This window comes from Gobio gobio, assembly GCF_949357685.1.
Source record: "Gobio gobio genome assembly, chromosome: 2".
NCBI lineage: Eukaryota > Metazoa > Chordata > Actinopteri > Cypriniformes > Gobionidae > Gobio > Gobio gobio.
In genome coordinates this window covers 16,176,858-16,200,916 of record NC_137098.1, presented here as the reverse complement: position 1 = coordinate 16,200,916, position 24,059 = coordinate 16,176,858, and the positions used below count along the sequence as shown (strand labels likewise).

The following is a 24,059-nucleotide window of genomic DNA, read 5'->3' as shown; positions in this document are numbered from 1 at the left end:
CCCTGCCTCTTTTTGTTTACATTTAAAAAAAAAATTACATTCATTTATTAATATGTGATTCACGCAATAAGTGTGCATATATGAATATCTTCACTGTAATAAAATTAAATATGACATAAAACATAACCCAGTCTTTTTGTTAAATGTCAAAGAAATAAATGAAAGGCGCTCTCTCTTTATAAATAAACCACAGATTTGAGCTTTAAACAAGTACATTCTTGCCTGAAAAAGTCTTAAAACTAAATTTCTTGACACAATAACAGTAGTATAAGTAAATTACGTGGGTTTTCTCATCCACTACTGACGCTTGTTGGTTGGTGCGAGATGCATTCTGGGATACCGGTCTGTCTGAAGTCCACACAAGTCACCTCTCGATGCATCCTCGATAAAAGTGGCGGATCAAGGACACATCCGGGGATTTGAACTGTACTTGGCTAGATGTGAACTTTGAATTGGAACAGTACTTGGGCAGTGACTGATGACGATTCACAAGTCCATGAGAACACAAGTGCAGACAAGAACGCATATTGGGAAACGACCAGAGTCAGTCTAATCAGAGTTGATTGAACTACCTCAATTCAGCTGTTCTGAAACCCAAAACTCAAGAGTTTCCCATCTCAGGGTAAGTCAACTCAGAGTTCAAGGTTGGTTGAACCTCCTTATTGAAACGAGCCCCTGATGTCTGTACATAAAACATGAATGAAGTTGTACAGCTCATTCAGACTGATAAGTATTATCTGTAGCGCAACCTTAAGATTTGAAATGATTTGTTTCAGTCTTTTTGAGTGGAACATCTCCCATAATCTAAAACGCAGTGGGCTTGTTAGGATAAAGGTGGATTGGTTAACAGTGTCACATGTTCAGTCTGTTTTTCTTGTGTTTGATTTGTTTCTTTGTCCAGTTCCCCATCTGTTTGTCTCCTTGGTTACTGATTTGATTAGTTCAGGTGTGTCTAGTTAATTAGTCTTGTTAGTCCTCTGTTTGCAATGTATATGCCCTTAGCTTCAGTCAGGTCTTTGTCTTGCGTTGATGTTGTTTAGTGCGGGTATGGTCGTGCAGTTCACTACAGCCACACCAACTGTGGCAAACGGTTAGTTAGTTAATAATAGTCTATGAACTGTTATAGGACAAAATTTGCATCTCAAGTCCCCACAGAACCAAAATTCAAATGGACATTTTTTTTTGTGTTTCAGTAGACAGTTGGCAGATTTTGGCTGGCAGTTCAGTTTGAGGTGATCCTACTGAGAGTGATAAACACACGTCTACTGATTGTTCCAACAGTCTCTTTATATAGAGTCTATTTCTCTTTTCTTCTGTTTGCATATCCCTCTTTCCCTCACCTTGTCACTCCATCTGTTCCTTGCCCTGCACTCGTTTTTTCAGTACTGCGGCTCTTCTACTCCAACTATTATTCTCTTCTCTCTCTCTATGAGGGCTGTAATTGAAAGTGTCCGCCCACATCTCTGCAGTCCACACATGCACACATTCCACCATACAATGAGATCCTATATAAAACACGCTTCATGTAGCTTAATGAGAGCTTGTTTGTGTGTGCATGTAGCCATGTATCATTACCCAAGATGCCTTATTTAAGGTTGCACTACTGTCTACAAGAATACAGATTTCCTTTGTGTTTTCGGTGGTTCCTGTCAAACAGAGTACTGAGGCTAAATTAGCCAGTCAGAGCTCAAATACATTTGGTTTGCTTGGAGAGTGAAATGGCTTGTTGTTTGTAATATTTTAGATGTTTCTCTTATCAAACTACACTGGAAAAATGGTCACCTAAATGATAACATCTAAATTAGCTGGTTTTATTAAAGTCAAAAGTATAATTTAATATTACGTATTTTACATTATTTAATATGCCCTAAATATTGAAGAAACTTAAATACATTGATTTATACATATATTAATCAAGTAAAAAATAACTCTTTATGGTAACAATTGCAGTGTATGTTGTTTTATGAATTGTTTTAGGTGTATATTTGTTTTATGTGTATATGTGTATATTTGTACATTTATGTGGAATTATTTGTACACTATAAACAATCTTTTTACAGAAAAAAAAATTGGGAGCTGTGGTTGCCAGAATAATTTTGTAAAAAAAAAAAAAAAAAAAAAAAAAAGTAAACATATTTACAGAACAACCTGTAAATTTTACCATTTAAACCTGCAATTTACAAAAATATTAATAGACACTAATTACATCTTAAACCAGCAAATACAACAATGCATTTCTGCTGAATTCGCAAGGCCACACTACTAGTAAAATCTATTTTGAACTTTTTACATCCACTAATAAAGAATATTTCCACAAGCTAAGGTAAATATAGAATGTGCACATAGTGTCATGAACACAAATACAAAACACCTTCATGTTAAACACAATAATACAATAAGCATTCATTTAACAGCATAAAATGTTACATAAAACCCATAATGTACATAACTGATAACAAAACAAAACTAAAAAAAAACTAAAAAGAAACTATTATTAAAAGTAAAAACTGTCAAATGTGAAGTGTCTCAATGGGAATTTCATATATGTCAGTTTATAGCTTTTCACTGTAACTTATAACATGATTATAAAACTGTAATTTATAAGATTATCTTTTTTACTCCCAAAATGTTTTATATTTAAAAGCATTTTAATTACATTAAATATAAGGTTAGATTTATTACAGTCAGAAAGGGAATGTAATGTTGACAAATTAACAGATTTTTACTGTAACATTTTTACAGTCAAAATTACAATCATTTTTACAGTGTAATGGAATATAATTCTTTTCCACACGGAGAGGTTGATCACAATGGAATGGAGTGTGTTGCCATGGTTTCCTGTTGGCCACCTTGCTAAGACTGCATGAGCAGAAATATGCATGTGTGTGTTTGCCTGTTCGGTCAATACATGAAAGACAATGAGTGATAAATGTTTGTGTTGTGTAATTGATAGACTGTGGTTTGGTGCTTGTGTGACTGTTTATTTTTTAGGATGTGATAACTTGAGGTTTTCTGTTTTGGAAGAGGTCAATTGCTTGGCAGTCTGAAGCTCATTATCATGTTTCTCTGTGCGTTTATTACTGTAAATTTGTTTATCAGCTGGACATTTGGTATGTCTGTCATTCTGTCACAAATATGCCAGAATGTAGTGTCATGATGTTGTGTTCAGTGTTTATTTTGGTCAAAGTTTAAAGCACACACATACACACACAAATACACGCAAGCAAACAAACAACACATTTTTCAGCCCCCTTTTTTCATTATTCATCATATATGTACAGTATGTATATGTATGTGTGTGTATATATATATATATACACACTAGATATTGTATACAGATATATGCAAGCTGCTGCTGAAGTGTAAGACCAGAAATGGCTTTGTACTGTCAAGCATGAAGCAGAAAGCGTTGAAATGTGAAACATGCTCTTGTGGTTTAGAAGTAGTTTTAAAAGGAGTACTTAATATACTTTAAAAATATACTGTTAAGTGCAAACGGAATGCAATGTTTTCATACGCTTAATGGCATGCTATCTGCAATTGAATGAATGCAAATAGCTGGACTTTAATGTGCTTTTTTGCCCCTTACTTAACTCGAACTACAAAATAAAATGTAATTGACTTCTTTTGTCTTTTAATGTACTGTAAATGATAAGATGTATGTACTGAGATTTTAATGTATGTACTGATAAGCATTCATGCTAAACTAAAATATTTCTATTGAAACTTGTCATGTATTTAAATACTTTTGTAATTACACATTTGTAATGATTACTGTAGTACATTTAACATATATTAACATACATTGAATAACACTACAGTTAAAATTATAATCAAGTACTTTTCATGTGCTTTAGTATGTTAGTCAAAACACAACAAAATATTAAAACATAATGACTTAAAAAGCAAAACTGAAGAGTTCAGATGCAAAAGCCTCTAAAAGCCACTTCGGTCAAAATTGACGATACTGAGTGAATGCTCTCCGTATATAGTATACGTTCATAAAATACTTTCACTTCAAACCCACTTAATCCCAGCCTCAGCCCATACCGGTACTTAGGTAGAAACATATACATAGGAGCCTGACAAAAATGTGTATTTTAAAGCTACACTGTGTAACTTTTTTAGTTTATTCTTAGCTAAAAACACTTAGTTCTTTCAAAAATATATGTGCTCATTAATTTATATTTACTTCTTTCAAGTAATAAAGTATTCTCGTAAGTTTATAATATGCCATTGAAAATACATACGGTAATGGGTTCGAATGCAGGTCGCCATGTTGCCCCTCCATCTTGATAGTACATTAGCCAAAGAGGGACATACCCGTAAATTCAAGCTTCGCCTTTCGCGTTTTAACACTCGATGGCACCGTGTCGAATGTGGACGAGGTCGAACTGGAAGCCATATTAATCTTGGACTAAATCGGCCACCGTAGGAGTTAAAACGAAATCGGAATTGAGAGGAAGAGAAACTAATATTCACTGGATGGTCATATACCTTTTAACCGCTAGATGGGGGAAAATATCACACAGTCTAGCTTTAAAGAAAAAACATCAGACAGACTTTTGCATCTGAAGTCTTCAACTTTTAATTTGACATTACTTTTTTACTATTTGACATACTTAAGTGTGTTGGACATATAGTTATGAAAGTGCACTCCCTTTAAATACACTTAGGTGGCATTTTATTGTATTAATATATTACAATTACTTGCACTTCTTATTCACAAGGGTATTCAATGTGTTCCTCTCCTTATAACAATCTCTATTGACAGACAAAAGAGAAGAGGAAGACCACTGGAGGAGAAGAGAAAGACAGAAGGTCATTAGAAAGTGAAGGTAGAAGAAGACAGAGAGAGAAATTATGGATCCGTTACCTGTGGATTCAGAAACAGTGGATGAGTTGGTGAACATCTGCATACAATCCTTTGGTGAGTCTATAAAGAAAGTTTTATACACAAATGAGTTTCAAACAAAAGTTTGGGTGGAATATTTAGTCCGATGAATTAGAGCAATTTCTGGTGCGGATCTAGATGATGTAACAGCAAACAGTATCCCATCATGCTGTTCATTAGCAAAGCTTTGCTGGTAAAAAGAATTCACCACAAAAATTGTCTATGGTTTATTTTGTCATTAATGTTATGTGATGTTTGTGCTTTCAGACAATGCAGGCACAATAAAAAATCCCTCCTTTGTGAAAATGTTTCTGATGATGCATCCTTGGTACATATCTTCCACCGATCTGTCCAAGAAACTGCTGCTAAAGTATCCTTTATCTACAGACCCCTTGTGTTGTATTTTGTATTTCATTGTTCTAGGGCTGCTACTATTATTATCTTTGATTAATCCAATGAATATCATTAAAAAAACAATAATAATTAAAATGAATTAATATTAATCCATTATTTGTTTAAATGTTATTCCACATCCACACATTCCACATTCACACAATCCATATAAAAAAGTTATTTTTAAAGAAATATATATAGGTTATGCAATACAAATATAAACATGACATTCTACACCAAACAATTGATAGCTTGACATTTTGTAGCAGAGGTTTAAAAATGACAATGAACAAAAACAAAAAGTTAACTTTTACAAGGTATGAGGAACACACACATTCACTCATCTGAATAGTCATGTTAAAGGGGTGGTAAAGCACGATTTCACTATTCTAACTTTAGCTAACGTGTAATGTTGCTGCTTGAGCATAAACAACATCTGCAAAGTTACAACGTTCAAAGTTTAAAGCAAAGGGAGATATTTGCTTTTAAAGAAATCAGTTTCTAAGAACTACAGCAAACGGCCAGTAGGCGACTACACACATTCCTCCAGGGTTGGTGACATCAACAGGCTCAATATTTACATAAACCCCTCCTCCGAGAAGATTAAATAAGGGGGGGGTGAGGCCATTTTGTATCGCGGCGCTGTTGTGGTATAAGTTAGTTAGGCTGGAGTGTTGTTGCCGCGATGCCAAGGAAACGCTGTTATTTTCATCCGGATTGCAGGTCTGGGGTACTTGCTCTGTTCAGCCTTCCTTGGGACGGGGGTGTGTTGCAGAGCGTTTAACATACAGCATGTTATATGCACGTGTGTTTGAGTCAGCGGGGAATCAGGCGCGCGCAGGGCTCCCTGCAGCACATCTAACAGAGGAAAACATCCACCGTCTTCGCGATTTCAATGCCAGATTTGCACAACGTCAGCTGCGTGAAAAAAACACTGCCGGTGCGTGGATGCACGACGCGCGCGCTGCACATTTCACGGAGGACAACACAAACTTCCACAAACTTCGCGAGTTCAATACAGGATATGCACAACGGCTTGTCCTGAAAGCTGGATTTACAAACAGAAGCTGTTCACGGGCCACAACCTGTAAGTCTGATTTATTTTTCATCGATGTGTTTTCCTGTAATAGGTTGTAGCAAGGAAGTAAACAGATGACAGCGCTGTTCTGCAAACCAGTCTGTTAAATGCTCATTCATACTTAACGTTATGCGACGAACACCTAATGTTACAAACACTAACGTTAAAATCTCAACAGCGAACCTGGCATTAGTGTAAATGATTCTTTGATTAGAGCTTTTATGTATTGTTTATCTACAGGCATGCTAAACATGGTTCTGTGTGTGATTTGGCTAACTTACTAGTTAAAGCCAGTGCTTAGTGTTTGTTTTGGGTTAGTTCTTGCGACAGATATTTGGCTATAATCGTTCTAAAAATACAAAAGTTAAAGTGCCATTCAGTAGTGATCACTATAGATCCGCAGTCTTTACTCTTGAGGACTGAACAGGTTCTGCTCGATCATCTTCACTCAAATGTTCTGGGTCTTATTCGGGCTCAGATTGGTATGGTTTTATTGACGCCGTTGTTTCTAACACTGACCAAAGCACAGCCTCCGGTAAGGGGCGTGACGTTTCCGACATACGTGCACTAGGCGTTTAGCGAATCACAACACACTGGGCCAGCTAACCAATCAGAGCCCACTGCGTATTTTTGAGGGACTGGCTTCATACAACCCGGAAAGCATCAGACCGTTATTACAAGGAGGGACAGAGCAGTGTAGAATAAAGGTCAAATATATGAAAAATAAGGCAATTTTTTTTAAAACGAAGCATGAACACATGTTACAGTGCACCCCACAAACACAGTCAAGCCTTCAAAAGAATGTGTTTTACCACCCCTTTAATACATTAATAGGCTATTCCAACAATAATCCCTTTACTTGTAATGCTCTCATAAAACATTTATTAATTGTTTGAACCTACATTTCATTTCGAACAAGAAATATTTTAGCAAAATGTATATTTTTGTCACCAGCGCTCTGGCATTGAAGTCTGAGCAGTTTAACAGAGACTCGCTTGTTGTCAGGTTATATTCGCGGGACTTTCTAGTGTACGGATATAACTGTAAAAGGCCTGGCTCGCAGTCTCTGCTCGAATTCATTCCAAAGGTGTTCTATCAGGTTGAGGTTCCTCCACACCAAACTCGCTCATCCATGTCTTTATGGACCTTGCTTTGTGCACTGGTGCGCAGTCATGTTGGAACAGGAAGGGGCCATCCACCAAACTATTCCCACAAAGTTGGGAGTGTGAAATTGTCCAAAATGTCTTAGTATGCTGAAGCATTAAGAGTTCCTTTCACTGGGGCTAAAGGGCCGGGGCCAAGCCCAACCCCTGAAAAACAACCCCACACCATAATCCCCCCTCCACCAAACTTTGCACTTGGCACAATGCAGTCAGGCAAGTACCGTTCTCTTGGCAACCGCCAAACCCAGACTCGTCCATCAGATTGCCAGACAGAGAAGCGTGATTCGTCACTCCAGAGAATACGTCTCCACTGCTAGAGTCAAGTGGCGACCACTGCATCTGATTGCTGGTGAAGTATGGCTTGGATGCAGCTGCTCGACCATGGAAACCCATTCCATGAAGCTCTCTATGCACTCTCCACGTTCTTGAGCTAATCTAAAGGCCACACAAAGTTTGGACTCTGCTGAGTTGCTGTTGTTCCCAATTGCTTGCACTTTGTTATAATACCACTAACAGTTGACCATGGAATATTTAGTAGTGAGGAAATTTCACGAATGGACTTATTGCACAGGTGGCAACCTATCACGGCCCCACGCTTGAATTCACTGAGCTCCTGAGAGCGACCCATTCGTTCACAAATGTTTGTAGAAGCGTCTGCATGCCTAGGTGCTTGATTTATACACCTGTGGCCGTGGAAGTGATTGGAACACCTGAATTTAATGATTCGGAGGGGTGTCCCAATACTTTTGGCAATATAGTGTATTTCAACTTCATTAGATAGATGCTATGGAATCAATGCTAGATGCACTGGAACTAACTCTTAATCCTGCCATAAGGTGCTGTAAAACCTGATATCCTTTGGATGAACCAAAGTACTAAAGTTTTATGTAGTGATAAATAAAATAATATTTGATGCAAATCTATAAAATCAGATAACTTCCCATAAAATGTGCAATATGTTATTTACATTGTATTGTAATGTCATGGTGTAGAGTTCGATAGAAAACACTTTACAGCCTTAACAAATGTGCAGGTCACAGGAGGGCAGCACTGATGAGACCAGAGCCCAAATATGCCACCTCGTAAAGTAAGACTTGTACTGCATCTCATTTGAATTCTCCATAGTATGTCTTATCTTCTGTTTTTCATTGCATTTGCTGTTTGGTCTTTTTCTATGTAGGTACTGGATTTCCGAATTTCCAGTAGAGTTTGATCTGAATCCTGCTTTGGCTGACCAGATTAAAGACCTGAGAGAGAACCTGAACACTAGCGGCAACGAAACACAGAGTCAACTTATTGATGTAGAGAGTGTGTAAGTATAAAGACTAACACCCACACTTATTTTTATGTTCTTCTCACTCTGAAAAGGTTAAAGATGGCATGAAATGGAAGTTGTGATAGTCTTTTCTTCTCTATTGTGAAGCACTGTATATCTGAGTGAAACGGCTTCTCGAAAGAAAATGTAAGGCTTGGATGGTTATGATTGGATGGTTGTGGTTTGCTATTATCATGTGAGTGACAGGTTGTCCCGCCCTCACAGGGTAGTTAATTGATTAAAGATTACAGGGGCACATTAATTAAAAATAATAATGTTGTGCATGGATAGAAGTTCAGCAAAAAAATGTAATGTTCTCATCTACTTGCACTAGCACATGCACATGCATGTTTTTCTTCCATGGACCAAAGAAAAACAAGATAATGTCCAGACTGCTTTTTTCCACATGATCATGGGTGGTAACTGCAGCTGTTAAGGACAAAATAACACCAAAAATGTACCATAAAAGTAGTCCACATGCTTTCTGCTGTAGCTCTCAAACCTTCATGCTTCTGCACTTTCAAATGTGGCAAAATTAAAAACAATGTTTAGAGTGAAATTATGATTTGTTTTATTTTTATGTTATGCAGCACAGTCATATTTCAGCATGTTAGTCAACTGCCAGGAATAACAACCTTAGTCCTGTCTGAAATAAAACATTTCCCCACTGCAGGCCCTCGTACAAATGGAAACGACAAGTTACCCAAAGAGTTCCATCATTGTCAAAAAAGAGGAAAATGTCCCTTTTGTTTGATCACCTGGACCCTTGTGAGCTTGCTGAACATCTGACCTATCTGGAGTACAAATCCTTCTGCAAGATAATGGTATGTTTGTGAGCACAGGTTTTTGCTCTAATTGTCCTCAGGATATCATAAAAGATCGACCAAAATACACCAAAAAATGTCCTAATTAAAGTCTAAAAATGCTGAAAGGTGTCTTTCAGGGCTTGGTGGAGTGGTATTATATTTATATTGATCTTATATTAAGAACTATGGATGAGGACCAACAAAAATATATGCATACAAGCTTAAATATACAGTTGAGTTTACCCCGTGTTTGCATACCCCGTGCAGAATCTCAACATATTGTTCAAACAAAAAATGAAAATTGAGTTTTGTTTTCTATTTAGAATTGCCCTCATTAAAGTGCCCCCATTATGCTATTTTAAAGGTTCCTCATTTTGTTTTGGAGGTCTCCTATAATAGGTTTACATGCATCCAAGGTCAAAAACACTTTAATTTTCTCATACTATACATTGCAGCATCACCTCTTTTCTCACAATGTCTGAATTGGTTACATAAAGGATCCGGTCTCTCCAAACCCCTCCTTTCCGAGAACCTCCTATTCTGTGATTGGTCAGATGGCCCAATCTGTTGTGATTGGTCTACTGCTTACAGCGCAAGTGGTAAACAAAGCACCAATTACCATATCTGAATTTCAGCTCCGGAGGCTTCCTCAGAACTTGGTGCACAGTGATACGAACAGTAACGATATCGTCTATGAAAAGTCTATAGGCTGACTTTTTGGAGGGGGAGACAATAAATAACAATAAATAATTCCATTAATCCTTTAATCTACCGCTTTTTATCAAGCAGAAACGCTAAATAATGGCACTTTAAGCTCTTTCACATATCAGATGTTTGCATATATTCCACAAGACAAAATTCTAACTGAAATGAACCTGTTAAAAAGTTTATTATTTTCTTATTATGGAATTAAACTTTGTAAAACACCACCAAAGGTCATTTATAAATCATTATGAAGCTCTGTGACCATTTGTTTTATCTGTGTTTCAGTTTCAGGATTACCACAGCTTTGTGATGCATGGCTGTACAGTAGATAACCCAATTCTGGAGAGGTTTATTACACTCTTTAACAGCGTCTCACAGTGGATTCAGCTGATGGTTCTCAGCAAACCCACTGCCCCGCAGAGAGCTGCCGTGATTGCACAGTTCATGCAGGTCGCACAGGTGAGGAGAACTAACTACTGTTGGTCCCACTTTATATTAGGTGTCTTTAACTACTGTGCACTGATAGAACAGAGATTTTCAGTGTACATCAGTAATTGTTATTGTATTGCAAAATATTGCCACTAATGAGGTGTACATAGTAGGGGTTGCACAGACTAGTTGACTTTAATGCTCTCCCATGGCATGGTTCAAAATGCTTACGATACCAGTTACACTTGTCAGACATAGCGTAAGCAATTTGAACAGCGAGAGGCACTTTCAACACTTTTTATTTGATGGACAGCTGCATTTTTTATGGACTTCAAAAACAGAGCAACAATTACTGCTATTATACAGCTTGGATTAGCCAGGACTTTTTTAATATAACTCAGATTTTATTCGTCTGAAAGAAGAATGTCATATACACCTAGGATGACTTGAGGGTGGGTAAATCATGGGCTAATTTTAATTTTTGGGTGAACTATCCCTTTAAGCTTGACGTCGACTAGTCACTGATCATGGCCGATAGATGGCGCGACAGGACAAGAAATCTTTGAAGTCCACTTTTATGCTCCGTTCCCAACAGTTAAAATAACAAATAAATGCATACTCATAGAGCGCTTCACAGGATATGTTTGATTATGCCATCTGGATTCCCAAAATCAGTCAGGTGAATGCACGATTTAAACAGCTTATTGTACGCATATGTTAATCGCACACACACACATACAGACAGTAGCTTGCACATCACATGCAGATCGCGCACAGATTCAGTAGCGCAGAAATGTATTGTCAACACTGTTCTATGATTTATCAGTGAAATAGCTTAGAAACTAAAAATTCTAGCATATAGGCTATTTCTTAGTAACTAAAACTGGCAGAATTAATTCACATGCAATCGCTCTCTCACTAATGCATTCATATAAATGTAATCTTTACTGTGCTACTTTATCTGTATCTGATTTAGAACGAGCACAAATCTGTGAGAAATATAATGACCCAAAGACAAAAGAACTGATAAGCTGTTATGTTGGAGCAATAGCCTTGTTGGCAGCACTGTGTCATATGCCATAGCTGTGCACAAGACAACCTGTGTTCAGTCTCAGCTTGAGGTTCAGGCTTATTTGTTCATTAATGACGTCCTCAGAAACTAGTCGATGTCAACTCGACATTAATGTCGACTTAAATTTTAAGCCGTTCAAACCCTAGTACATAGTAGTTAAAGTGCTTTTTGGAGCTGATTTTTAGAATACAGTTGCTCATTTGGGTTTGTTAGTGCTGGGCCTGTACATTCTTGTGTGGTTGAAATTATAGTCTACACCTCTAGTACAGAACAACAAGCTATTGTATTTATAAGAACAACAGCTGCAGTGTGGAAAAATCAGCAACAATGACAACATAATGAATAAAACCCCCAAGACTTCTGAAGACTTCAAAAACAGAGATCTGGTGTAGACCTTTAGTATGATGACAGCTAGTCCCATGTGACTTTTCTTCTCTTTGAATTTTTCAGAAGCGCAGTGGGGCTCTATCACCCCCTGCTCTTGTTCCTCCTGATGATCCCTTGTTCTCTTCCTTCTTATGGGCCCTGAGCTCTTCCTCTTCCAAAATATCACTTCGACTACCGCTTTATACCTGTCTGATTTTTCCTTTCTCTTCCGCAAGGTTGCCCAGTATCTTTTCATATCTAGTAGTCTTTCTCTTTGAAATCCTTTATTTTCTCCATCTATCGCTTAAAAGCAGGCTAGGAACATATTTAGGGGCCAAGCCCCCAAAAGTTTGTACGCACCTATTGTATTGTTAGTAATTGGAAAGATTTTTGAAAAAAATTTAATAAATTGTGTGAAATAGTGCTCCAAAAAATGTAAGATTCTTCACTATTTCTATGTTATTGCCTATATAGTGGATTTTTGTAGAATTTATGTAGCTCACCTTACATTGGAAAGCATACATTTAATACTAAAATTAACTTAACATACTTAATAAACTTAGCGCTTTTATAGATAGTATGGTGTTACAATAAATCATTGTTTACTGTTTGCAAATGGTTTATGTTTTATATGTTTTTACATCTTCCACGAGTTTGCTAAAATATGCAGACCTGGAAGCTTTCAGAGCCACATAATAGCATAGTTGTTTGTGTATCATTTTTTTTGTATTAATAATATAACAAAAGATTTTGTCAACTTCATCCTCTCTTTCTTTCTCACTAATTCACACCCTATAGAAACTACTACAATTGCAGAATTTCAACACGTTGATGGCGGTGGTCGGGGGTCTCAATAATACCTCCATCTCTAGGCTGAAGGACACACAGGCACACATCAACAATGAAACCAATAAGGTACATACAACACCTGTGCACCAGACATAAAACCTTTACATCAAATCCAACACTTGTATTTCAGACCGTATCAATTTCAGAATATCTCTCTCAGATCTTTAACAGTTTGTTGGACCTGGTGACATCTTGTGGTAACTACAGTCAATACCGGCGCCGATTCGCTGAATGCACTGGGTTTCGTTTCCCAATCCTGGCCGTTAGCCTCAAGGACTTGATAGCTGTTCATGTTGCTCTGCCCGACTGGTCAGACCCACAGAAGACTCGGGTCAACTTGGCCAAAACCCAGCAACTCTATGCGATCCTGCAGGAATTAGCCCTTGTGCAGAACACTCCCCCGAAAATTGAGGCCAACACAGACTTGCTCAATCTACTTACAGTGAGTGTGTGTGTTTTATAATGTGTATATGAATTCAAGAGGAGTAGAGTGATTAGGATTAAACTAACAAATTGACTGTGTAAAAACTCATATTGTTATCAAGTTTGAGAAAATATGATTTCCACTAGTGTTGAAGTGATAACGTATTTTGTAGGCCAACCTGTAAGTTTGCGTCACCCAATAGGATTTTTCCATTGGCTTTTGAATTATTACATAAAATAACCTGTGACTAACAAAAGTTTATGATACTTACACATTTTGTTCATCATGATAATTTTTATGAATGAACACATCATTTATGAATTTAAGGCAAAATACACACCTGAAGTAAAAAGCTAATTGTATGCTGTATATCACCACCATTAAGCTTTAGACAACTCTTTCAGTCAAAACATTTTGGTCACACTTTATATTAGGTGTATTTAACTACTATGTACTTACAAACGAACATAAGTACAATGTACTTATTGTGTGTGTTCATGTTGTATTGCAAAACACTTTCACTGCTATTGAGGTGGGATATGGGTATAGTTAGGGACAGGTGTGGTGGTATGGGTAGGTTTAAGGGTGGATTAAGAGGGGAAGGGTCAATAGTGTAATTATAGATCTAATTATAGAGAATTGTTAAGCTGTAATTACATGCAGGTATTTTTTTAATATAAGTACAATGTAAAAACATGTATATACACAATAAGTGCATTGTATCAAGCAGGGCCGTAACCACCATAGGCTTTGAGGGAGACAAGTTAAAAACTAAAAACTTTTAGAAAGAGTGAAAGAGTGCGTACGTGGTAAGAAATAAGTAGTTAAACATTTAATATTTTACAACTGTTTTATGATGGATATGTTTAATGACCACACACAGTGATGCAAAGTACTCAACTTTTTCGTTATGTGATTTCGCCATTTTTAATTGGAAAATATGCAATCATTTAAATTGTCATTAATAATTGAATATAACAAGACAAGAAACGTTTTTTAGACTTCTGACATATTAGACATACTAACAAGAGTGAATGTGTGCATATTATTAAATTAAATATTATTTGCGAAGAGTTTAATATTACTTCATAACTAGGCTATTATAGACCAAGAACTTCTTTTACCATTCTTATTTCTTCTTAATTCCCTTAAATCCCTTTTAATCCTTAAAGTATTTAATCTCTTTAAATAGAAAAACCTTTGGTCCCCCCCAATGTTCAAGACATGGTTACAACCTTGTTATCAAATTATAATTGAAATGTTAGTACATAGTAGTTAAAGACAGCTTTAGTGGGGCCAACATTTTCCCTGAAAGTTTGAGTTATAGTAGTTTGCAAGAGCATGATTATAAACACAACGTAAAAGTGGACTATTTGATAGATGAGTTTACCTGTTCGGTGTGATAACATTTAATGTCAGTGACAACCTCTGTAGTCAACCACCTTTTTCAAAACAAGTAGAAGTTTTTATAAATCACAAGCGGCTATTACTGGTGTATGTTATGTCGTAGAACGAATCATGAAAATATCTAAAGCTTGTGTTAAGCACAGACCTTATTTCAAGTATTTAACCAAAGACCCATACAAAAAGCCCATTGACAGTGGAACCGGAAGAACTAAAATTAAAAAAGCCAGAAACGAGTTAACCTATACAGGGCCGTGCAGAGAGTTCGTCAGGGGCAGGGGCTCAAATGTAAAAAAGGGGCAACATATATATATACATATATATGTGTGTGTGTGTGTGTGTGTGTGTGTGTGTGTGTGTGTGTGTGTGTGTGTGTGTGTGTGTGTGTGTGTGTGTGTGTGTGTGTGTGTGTGTGTGTGTGTGTGTGTGTGTGTGTGTGTGTGTGTGTGTGTGTGTGTGTGTGTGTGTGTGTGTGTGTGTGTGTGTGTGTGTGTGTGTGTGTGTGTGTGTGTGTGTGTGTGTGTGTGTGTGTGTGTGTGTGTGTGTGTGTGTGTGTGTGTGTGTGTGTGTGTGTGTGTGTGTGTGTGTGTGTGTGTGTGTGTGTGTGTGTGTGTGTGTGTGTGTGTGTGTGTGTGTGTATCCTTATGCTCATCAAGCCTGCATTTATTTAATCAAAAATACAGAAAAAACAGTAGCCTAATATTGTGAAAAATTATTACATTGTGTTCTTTTTAACTTTTTATTAATCAAAGAATCTTGAAAAGAGTATCACAGTTTCCATCATTGACATTAAATCCTCATATTAGAATGATTTCTGAATGATCATGTGACACTGAAGAGTGGAGTAATGATGCTGAAAATCCAGCTGTGATCACAGGAATAAATTATATTTTAAATTATTTTAAAATAGAAAACCATTATTTTAATATATTTCGCAATATTGCTGTTTTTTATCAAATACATGTAGGCTTGATGAACATAAGAGACTTATTTCATAATGCTGCATAATATTCAAAAATAGTATAATAAAGTCCTTTCACGTAACCATTTCGCCAGTCACTTGGGTTTTGTTAACTTTGATAGTTTCATGAAATAGTAAACGGTGTATCAATATACATAAAAGTGAATTTAACACTACTTACCATTAATGCGACTTTTGCTGCTGTGGTTTTGTGCAGGGATTTGTTTGTTGTCTGTTAAAATCCATTTTGTCAGTGATGCAATTTATAAAATGAGCCAAACCGCAGGAAATTGTTCCACAAACGTTAGTTCGTCTGTCCATGTCATTTTCAACCGATTTATGAATAAGAACAGAAAATTACCGCTTCACATCGCCCAATGGAATTTGAACTTGCTTTGCCAGATCACGATTGGTTGGTGTATATACATGACAAACGGGCATTGGTGAATTGTGTAATACTTTAAAATATATAGCTAATATATAGCTTTGTAATTAAATCAACACATTAGCTCTGATTATGGATGGAAAAAAAAATATTGGTTTACTTTTTTCTCGTGAGGCCACACTCTCTGAAAGCACCATATTTGGCTCGAGAGCCGTTTCCGAACAGTGGAAAATCAGCTGTCAATCAAAACGCACGCGACCCATAGCAACGCGTTATGACAACACCTCAACAGAAATTGTCCGACTTTTGAGCCGTTCGTTACTATTATATACATTGTCATGTTATAATAATCACATTTATTTAGTTTTATTGACCACGATATTATCATTGATATCTGTCTGAGAGGGGCACTTTTGATTCATTTTGAAAAAGGGCAGGGGCTCGAGCACCCAAAGCCCCCCCCCCCCCCCCCCCCCCTCTGCACGTGCCTGAACCTATACAAATGTCATCCCTGCAGCACTCAGTTGGAAGATATTTGGTAGACCGGACTTGAACTTTCATCAGCTGCATGAGCAACAAAGCTCTATGTGTCGAGCATATAGACTGACTGAGTTATGGCTCTGACACAGTTTTATTTTATTTTTTTCTCTGGTAATTTTTGTCTCTGATTGTTTACAGCTCACATTCAGCCAGGGGTGGTAAAAGTACTCAAAAGTTATACTCGAGTAAAAGTATATATACCTAAATAAAAAATGACTCCAGTAAAAGTAGAAAGTCCTCCATTTAAACATCACTTGAGTAAAAGTACAAAAGTATCCAATTTAAAACGTACTCAAGTACCGAAAGTAAAAAGTAAATATTCAAATTAACTGTAAATATCAATAATTAAGCAGATCAATTGTTTTGGGAGTGCTATGCAATGCTTTAATTGAACAAATGATAAGATTAGATACTGCAATTAAGAATTTGTTAGATTTGCAATCATAAGAGACAATGAAGCAACTAAACACAGTATAGGGGCTGAACTTAAAATAGACATGCTCCATAACATTAGCTGCATCAAACAGAAGATGTGCAAGATACTATTAACTAATTTAAAATGAATTAAAAAGCCATAACCACAAAGACATATTACTTAACAATTAGTTAATAGTGATGTGCCTCAACAAGTGAAGTCATGACATAATGAAACCTTTGCAAATCTTTATCTAATGATTAATTAAAGCAGACAACTGGAAGTTGAAATACATGGCTTTGACCCATTGTGATAATTAACAGATTAATTTACATTTATTAGTTAATATAATATGTTATTAGGGAATTAATACATTGTCATATTTAATTAATAGAAATGCATGCATTACTTAACATATTAATCATATATAATGTTCATTAGTTGCTGATGCAGTAATCATTAATAAATGATGTAGTTCTTCAGGAGTCACACATTAACTCATGATCATCTGTGCATTAGTTAAGCATGAATTAATGCATATTAGTGCACACGTATTGTAAAGTGTTACCGATGCTTTCATAGTGTGCCGCGAAAGAAAAAAGTTTGGCAAACACTGAGGTAACGTTAGTGTGGCAAACCTAGTCAGCTTTTCCAAGTCTAGCCCCGACTGGATCATCCATGACTGATTGACAGTATGCAGGGAGACCAGCTTACTAGCTTGATTCTCTCCTGTACCCACGTTTTTTGTTGGTTTGGAAAGCAAGTGTAATAAATACTTGGAGCGGGCATGGGGTATTGGAGTAAAAAGTAGACTTTGTCTTTAATATTGTAGTGGAGTAAGAGTGAAAGTAGATGCAAATAAAACATACTCAAGTAAAGTACAGATCCCCGAAAAAAATACTTAAGTAATGTAACAAAGTATTTTTACTTCATTACTTACCACCTCTGCATTCAGCACACTTCAGCACAGAAATAGAACAGAAAGACATTTTCTACAGGATGTTTTGTATACAACATTCCTCAATTGTTAAATTCCTGAGCATGCTCAATATTCAAAAACAACTGTTGCCATGCACAAATTGTCTATTCCAAAATCTGTTCCACCCATCCATCCATCCATACGCAACAAGGAATGCATTTTCAAAAACTCTTTTTTGCAGTTTGCCAGAATTGAGAATTTGAGCGTTGCCATAGAAACAATTTTTCTTTTTTCAAAAGTCCCCAGAATGTGAACAGCTTTAAATAGAATCTCCTAAATAATTACAGTAATTGCTGCATGGGGTGAATGTACCATGACAATGTATGTCTGATTAAAATCCAACATTTCAACCATTTCTAGAGAGAGAAAACATGGAAGGTTTGATGAGTCTTTAAACTTTGCTTTAAGTTTAGCCCATTTTACTGTTTTCTGATAAACACACACTCACACACTAATGCAGAACAAAACAGAGCAGAGACATTTAGTAGACAGCAATCTATCAGGTTCAGGATTACCTTCTGAGAAATATAATAAATCATCTATGTCTAATCTTCCCTGAAAGTTATATTCATCATTTGCTGAGATAGATTTTGGTTGTGTTTTATGTATAGGTGTCACTGGATCAATACCACACAGAAGAGGAGATTTATCAGCTCTCATTACAGAGAGAACCCAGAGCTGCAAAACCTGCGGTCAGTTTCCAGCCTGTTGGATTTGGTTCATTGTATGCATTTTTTTTTATTTGGGCAATAAACAGTTCAATGCATTCACTTAAATGCTGATGTTTGGTTATGAAGGAATGTATTATTTACAGCAAAATAAGTAATCTCACAAGATTAGATTTAATCTCATATATTAAATGTAAAGATACATTTATAACTTTGCTTTTTGCTTGCTGGATCAGAACTCAACACCTTCCTCCAGTCCAGCACAACTATCAATGATTGATGAATGGGCAGCATCAGTGAAGCCCAAAGCCAACCCTGTTATTATCAGCAAACATATCGAGAAGATGGTGGATGTAAGAGAAAAACTAACATTCTTATCATTTCTAATTTGTTTTGACACTTTTATGTTGAGCACTTTACATCACTTGCATTGAAAGCCTGTGCTAAGCCCTGTCCCTCTTATTTATTGCTCTAGCAGTGAATTGCTTGATTAATACTGTGTTCCAGGCAGGTTTTTGAGCCCGTAATTTACAACTTCAAACCATGACTCACAACTTTGTAGCGTTCCAGGCAAAGTCACGGCAAACTGTCTGAGCACAAGGAATTGTGGTTGCTAGATGCAAACAAAGCATAGCAGACCGTACAGTGATTATGCATTTACAATCATTTCTATCGCCAAAGGTGCTTACTTCTTGCTTATTTGAGGGAAACGGAGGAGAAAAAACAGCGCATAAAGCAAGAGAAGCTGTTATGCCTTTTATTTTATGTGCCATTGTTGTTTCGCGGGCTATGTGACGTCAGAGTGCGTAACTGGGAGTACATCGATCGAGTCCACGGGTGGGAAGTCACGGGTTTGACTGCCGTTCCAGTGCACTTTCACGGGTATAAGGTTGGAAAAACACATGTTACGGGTTGCCTGGAACACGGCATAATGCTACTTTCCAGGCAGGTTTTTGAGGCCGTAAATTACTACTTCAAACCATGACTCACGACTTTGTAGCATTCCAGGCAAAGTCACGCCAAACTGCCTCAGCGCAAGGAATTGTGATAGCTAACGTTAGATGTAAACAAAGCATGGCGGACCGTACGGGGCTTATGCTCATTTTCAATCATTTCTATCGCCAAAAGTACTTACTCCTTGCTTATTTGAGTGAAAGGGAGGAGAAAAACGGCGCATAAAGCAAGAGAAGCTGTTATACCTTTTATTTTATGTTATTTGTATATATATGACATCAGAGCGCGTAACTGGGAGTACAACGATCTAGTACGAGTTCACGGGTGGGAAGTCACGGGTTTGACTGCCGTTCCAGTGCACTTTCACGGGTAGAAGGTTGGAAAAACATGGGTTACGGGTTGCCTGGAATGTGGCATAACTATACAGTTATATCTAGTGGGCAAGAAATGCATGATGAAAAGATTCAAAATCTAGGCAAATACTTTTAAGAGTCAACTAAAGATAATGTCAACGGGATGTCAACTAGTTAAAAATACGAATTAATAATTACATGATTGAACCGAATAATCAAACGAATCACAATTCATTGCACTCGACTTCTTGGAATAATAGACATTTTAAAAAAAAGTTTATAAATAGCTTGTTTTATTTCCATATCATCTAGCAATCAATTTTGCAATTGCAATCTATGATATCTTGTAATTACCCAAACAGATTGAAGACTTTGGCCATTACATTGTGTCTTGCTGTTTTTTAGCATCTCACAACATGAGCATCTTGAACATCATGAACATCTTGAAACGCTTACCCTCGGTTTCACAGAAAAGGCTTAAGCCTAGTCCCAGACTAAAATGCATGCTTGAGGTGTTTTAACTGAAAGCAGCTTGCACTGACATACCTTGCACAAATGTCAATGCCATTGTTTTGTCTCAAGATGCACACCAAGGCATGTTTATAAAAGCTAATTGAACTAAGGCCTAATCCTGGCTTAATCTAAGTCCTGTCTGTGAAACCACTTTAGTGTTCTGTTTTTGAACAAGCTAAAAAAGAAAATAATTTTGTGTCAGAATTTGGTAAGAAACAAAAATAAACCAGCTTTCTGCATTTATGTTTGTTTGTTTTTTTCTGTCATGAATGATTGTCATAAATGTACTTCATACATAGTACGATAAATGTGTTATCCTAATTATTAAAAAACCACAGAAATTTTGATAGCAAAAATCACAATTACTGGAATTTACATATTGGTAGGAAAGTAAATGTGTTACGTTTTAATATCTTATCATATCGATTTATCGTAATTAATCAAACTAAATTGACAGCCCTAATTAAAAGTGAGAATGGTTTATCTGAACAAAACTGCTACTGGATTCAGGGTACTTTCTAAAGCAAATATTACTAAGGAATACTTTCGCCACTACATGTGACCAGAATCAATACATTAGCATTAAATTAAATCGAGACCTTGATATTATAGATATTATTCCTGTTCCCTGTGCTTTTTAACTTTTATTTGCCAATGTATGATTTGTCAGTAATGATTTTAAGGTGGGGCTTAGTGCAGGGTCAATTATGTATATTTGTTTAACTGTGTTTCTATTGTCTTTTCACAGTCTGTGTTCAAGAATTTCGACACAAACGGTGATGGCTTCATCTCACGTGAAGAGTTTGAGTGCATCAGGAATAACTTTCCTTATCTCAGCAAGTTTGGAGAACTCGATAAAAATCAGTGAGTGTATCAATGCCAAACCAAGAGCACTGTCTTTTGCACACCATAATATAAACGTATTCACAAAATATGATTCACAGCATGAACAAAAGCAATTTTTTGCGTTTAAAAGACATCTAATAGCCGTGCAAACACAGCCCTGACATCTAGGGTAAAACAAGGCAAAATTTGGGCTGTCAGTGAAAATTTATTAGATGTCTAACCATAATAACCCAAGAATAGACTAGTTCCCATTCAGTCGGTCACGTTCGACGTACGTCTCCGTTCCCTCCTTCAGGGAACGAGGGTTACCATACGTAACCGAGACGTTATCTAGAACATGAACATGTTAAAGAAATGAAAGCAAACACCTTGTAATCACTACTGACTTTGCTTATATGATGGAATATCATACATCTCCCAAGTTATTTGTATGCTGTATGTTAGGGTTAGGTTCAAGGTAGGTTCAACCCAAATTCAAGGTTATTTTGGCTAGAAGTGGATTACTCATAGCCGGAGTATAATGGGTCTATAGTTAACCTAGACAGTGAAATGGCGGCTATTGCTTGCTTGGTTTAATAGAGAAACCAGTATGAACAAGGACCTGAGAGGTCAGAATGCAAACCATAGAGGGAAAGATTTTCTTGAAGAGAGTCAACAAGACTTGTTAAAGGGGTAACTCACTAACTTAATTATGAATTAGGCATATCCAGAATCCAAGTAACCATGTCTTGAACATTAAACCATTTTTGTTTGTTTTTGTTGTTTAAATAATTTGACTAAAAAGTTGAGTAGCTTGCATCACTATACCTAGTGCTACTCATCTTTTTTTGTAAAATGTTGCTGTTTTGAATTGAACGTAGACCCTATAAGGCTAGTATTACTGCTGGTATTTTTACATAACTTTTGTAAAACAATTGTTTAATATTCAATATTTTTCGTACATTTTACCTTAAAATGTACCATTTACCATTAAAACTGAAGTATCATGCTGGAACTTAGGTTCGGCTTCTGTGAATGTTAATACCTCCTTCATAGATTTGATTTGTAATCTACACTATTGAAGAGCGATGTTAGGGCCAGTTCACACTGAACACGTTTTTGCTGTTAAAAACACAAGAAGCAGGTCAGTAGAACGGTCTAAAGACACGTTTTTTAGAGTGTCGTGTCATGCACGAGATGCTGCAAAAGACACAAGCCGCAAACGAAATGGTTAATAACGTCCGTCTAGTGCATTTAAATTGAAAAACAATGAAAAAGTAGCACAGTGGGATGGAAAAACGTGAACAGAAAAATGTGTGAACCGCTTAGACCGCTGAGTGCTACTAAAAGTATTAACTCATGTTGCATTCCAAGTCTTCTGAAGTTATACGATATCTTCATGTAAAGAACAGAGTTGATCTTAATGTTTTAATCGCTGAAATGATGATCCTGCCGCTCCGTGAACGCACTCAGTCATATCCAGTGTTGGGGGTAACGCATTACAAGTAACTTGAGTTACGTAATCAGATTACTTTTTCCAAGTAACTAGTAAAGTAAATCATTACTTTTCAAATTTACAGCAAAATATCTGAATTACTTTTTCACATTAATTTGACTGACAGCTCTCCTGTCCCCATGTTGAGAAAAATAAGTGCAGAGGCGTTGTGTGTAAACATGAGGGTTATTGTAGTTCTAGACTAAATATGAGCATTTATTCATCTCACTTGCACAATAAAGATTCTGAATAAAATCAAATCAAATGCAAAATCAGAATACTATGCAAACCTCCAATAATTAAATGTTAAATAAAATAACTATTTTTATGCATAACCTACCTTTTATATTTAATTTACCAATGTCTTGCTGCTGACCTTTGATGATGAAAATTACTAGATTTTTTATTTTTATTGGTAAAACGTTTTTCTCCTGCATCCTATTTTACCATTATCCAGAATGGCAGCAGAGCTGCGCCCTCTACTGTTCCTGCGTCAATTTGCATTTTTACCTCAGCCTGGGGCTTATTATTTCAATTTTGGTATGAAGAGGTCTTTACTCTTGCACAAAAATATAACTTTTTTGTTATAAACAAAAACAAAATCAAGCCCAGCCCAGGTGAGAACGCATTACTTTTCTTAAAAAGTAACTAAGTAACTCAACTAGTTACTTTTTAAGGAAGTAACGCAATATTGTAATGCATTACTTTTCAAAGTAACTTTCCCCAACACTGGTCATATCTCATTCAAATGATACACACCACTCTTTAGCATGATGCGATCGGTCACAAGACACACGAGAGCCAATGACATTTTACAATCAAAGCTGACGTAATGACGCAACTGGTCACGAGACATATGAGAGCCAATGCAATTTCACTATCACAGCTGATGTAATGTTTCCTTGGATGGCAATTTTTGAAATTTTAATGTGTGCATGATCTTCGGCGGATGGAGGCGCCGATCGCTTTTGGGGATTTTCTTCACACAAATCAATCGTTTGGCCTCGGAACACTTGGAATATTTGTTCTTTTTTAATAAATTGTGCATGCAGTCATATCTGCCTGTTATATCT

General features: G+C 36.5%; 1 protein-coding gene across 2 annotated transcripts in view; it reads left to right on the top strand.

Annotated features, from left to right (window-relative positions):
• The window catches only part of LOC307122065 (RAS guanyl-releasing protein 2), a 57,878-nt gene that overhangs the window by 21,815 nt on the left and 12,004 nt on the right, over window positions 1-24,059 (top strand). For both annotated transcript variants that reach the window (XM_079809881.1, XM_079809882.1), the window contains 11 exons: window positions 4,775-4,930; window positions 5,162-5,264; window positions 8,562-8,615; window positions 8,709-8,840; window positions 9,517-9,667; window positions 10,640-10,813; window positions 13,020-13,136; window positions 13,231-13,512; window positions 18,790-18,870; window positions 19,083-19,199; window positions 21,415-21,530. In XM_079809881.1, the coding sequence (XP_079666007.1) occupies window positions 4,864-4,930; window positions 5,162-5,264; window positions 8,562-8,615; window positions 8,709-8,840; window positions 9,517-9,667; window positions 10,640-10,813; window positions 13,020-13,136; window positions 13,231-13,512; window positions 18,790-18,870; window positions 19,083-19,199; window positions 21,415-21,530 (1,394 nt within the window). In that variant the 5' untranslated portion in view covers window positions 4,775-4,863. The remainder of the gene's footprint in view (window positions 1-4,774; window positions 4,931-5,161; window positions 5,265-8,561; window positions 8,616-8,708; window positions 8,841-9,516; window positions 9,668-10,639; window positions 10,814-13,019; window positions 13,137-13,230; window positions 13,513-18,789; window positions 18,871-19,082; window positions 19,200-21,414; window positions 21,531-24,059) is intronic.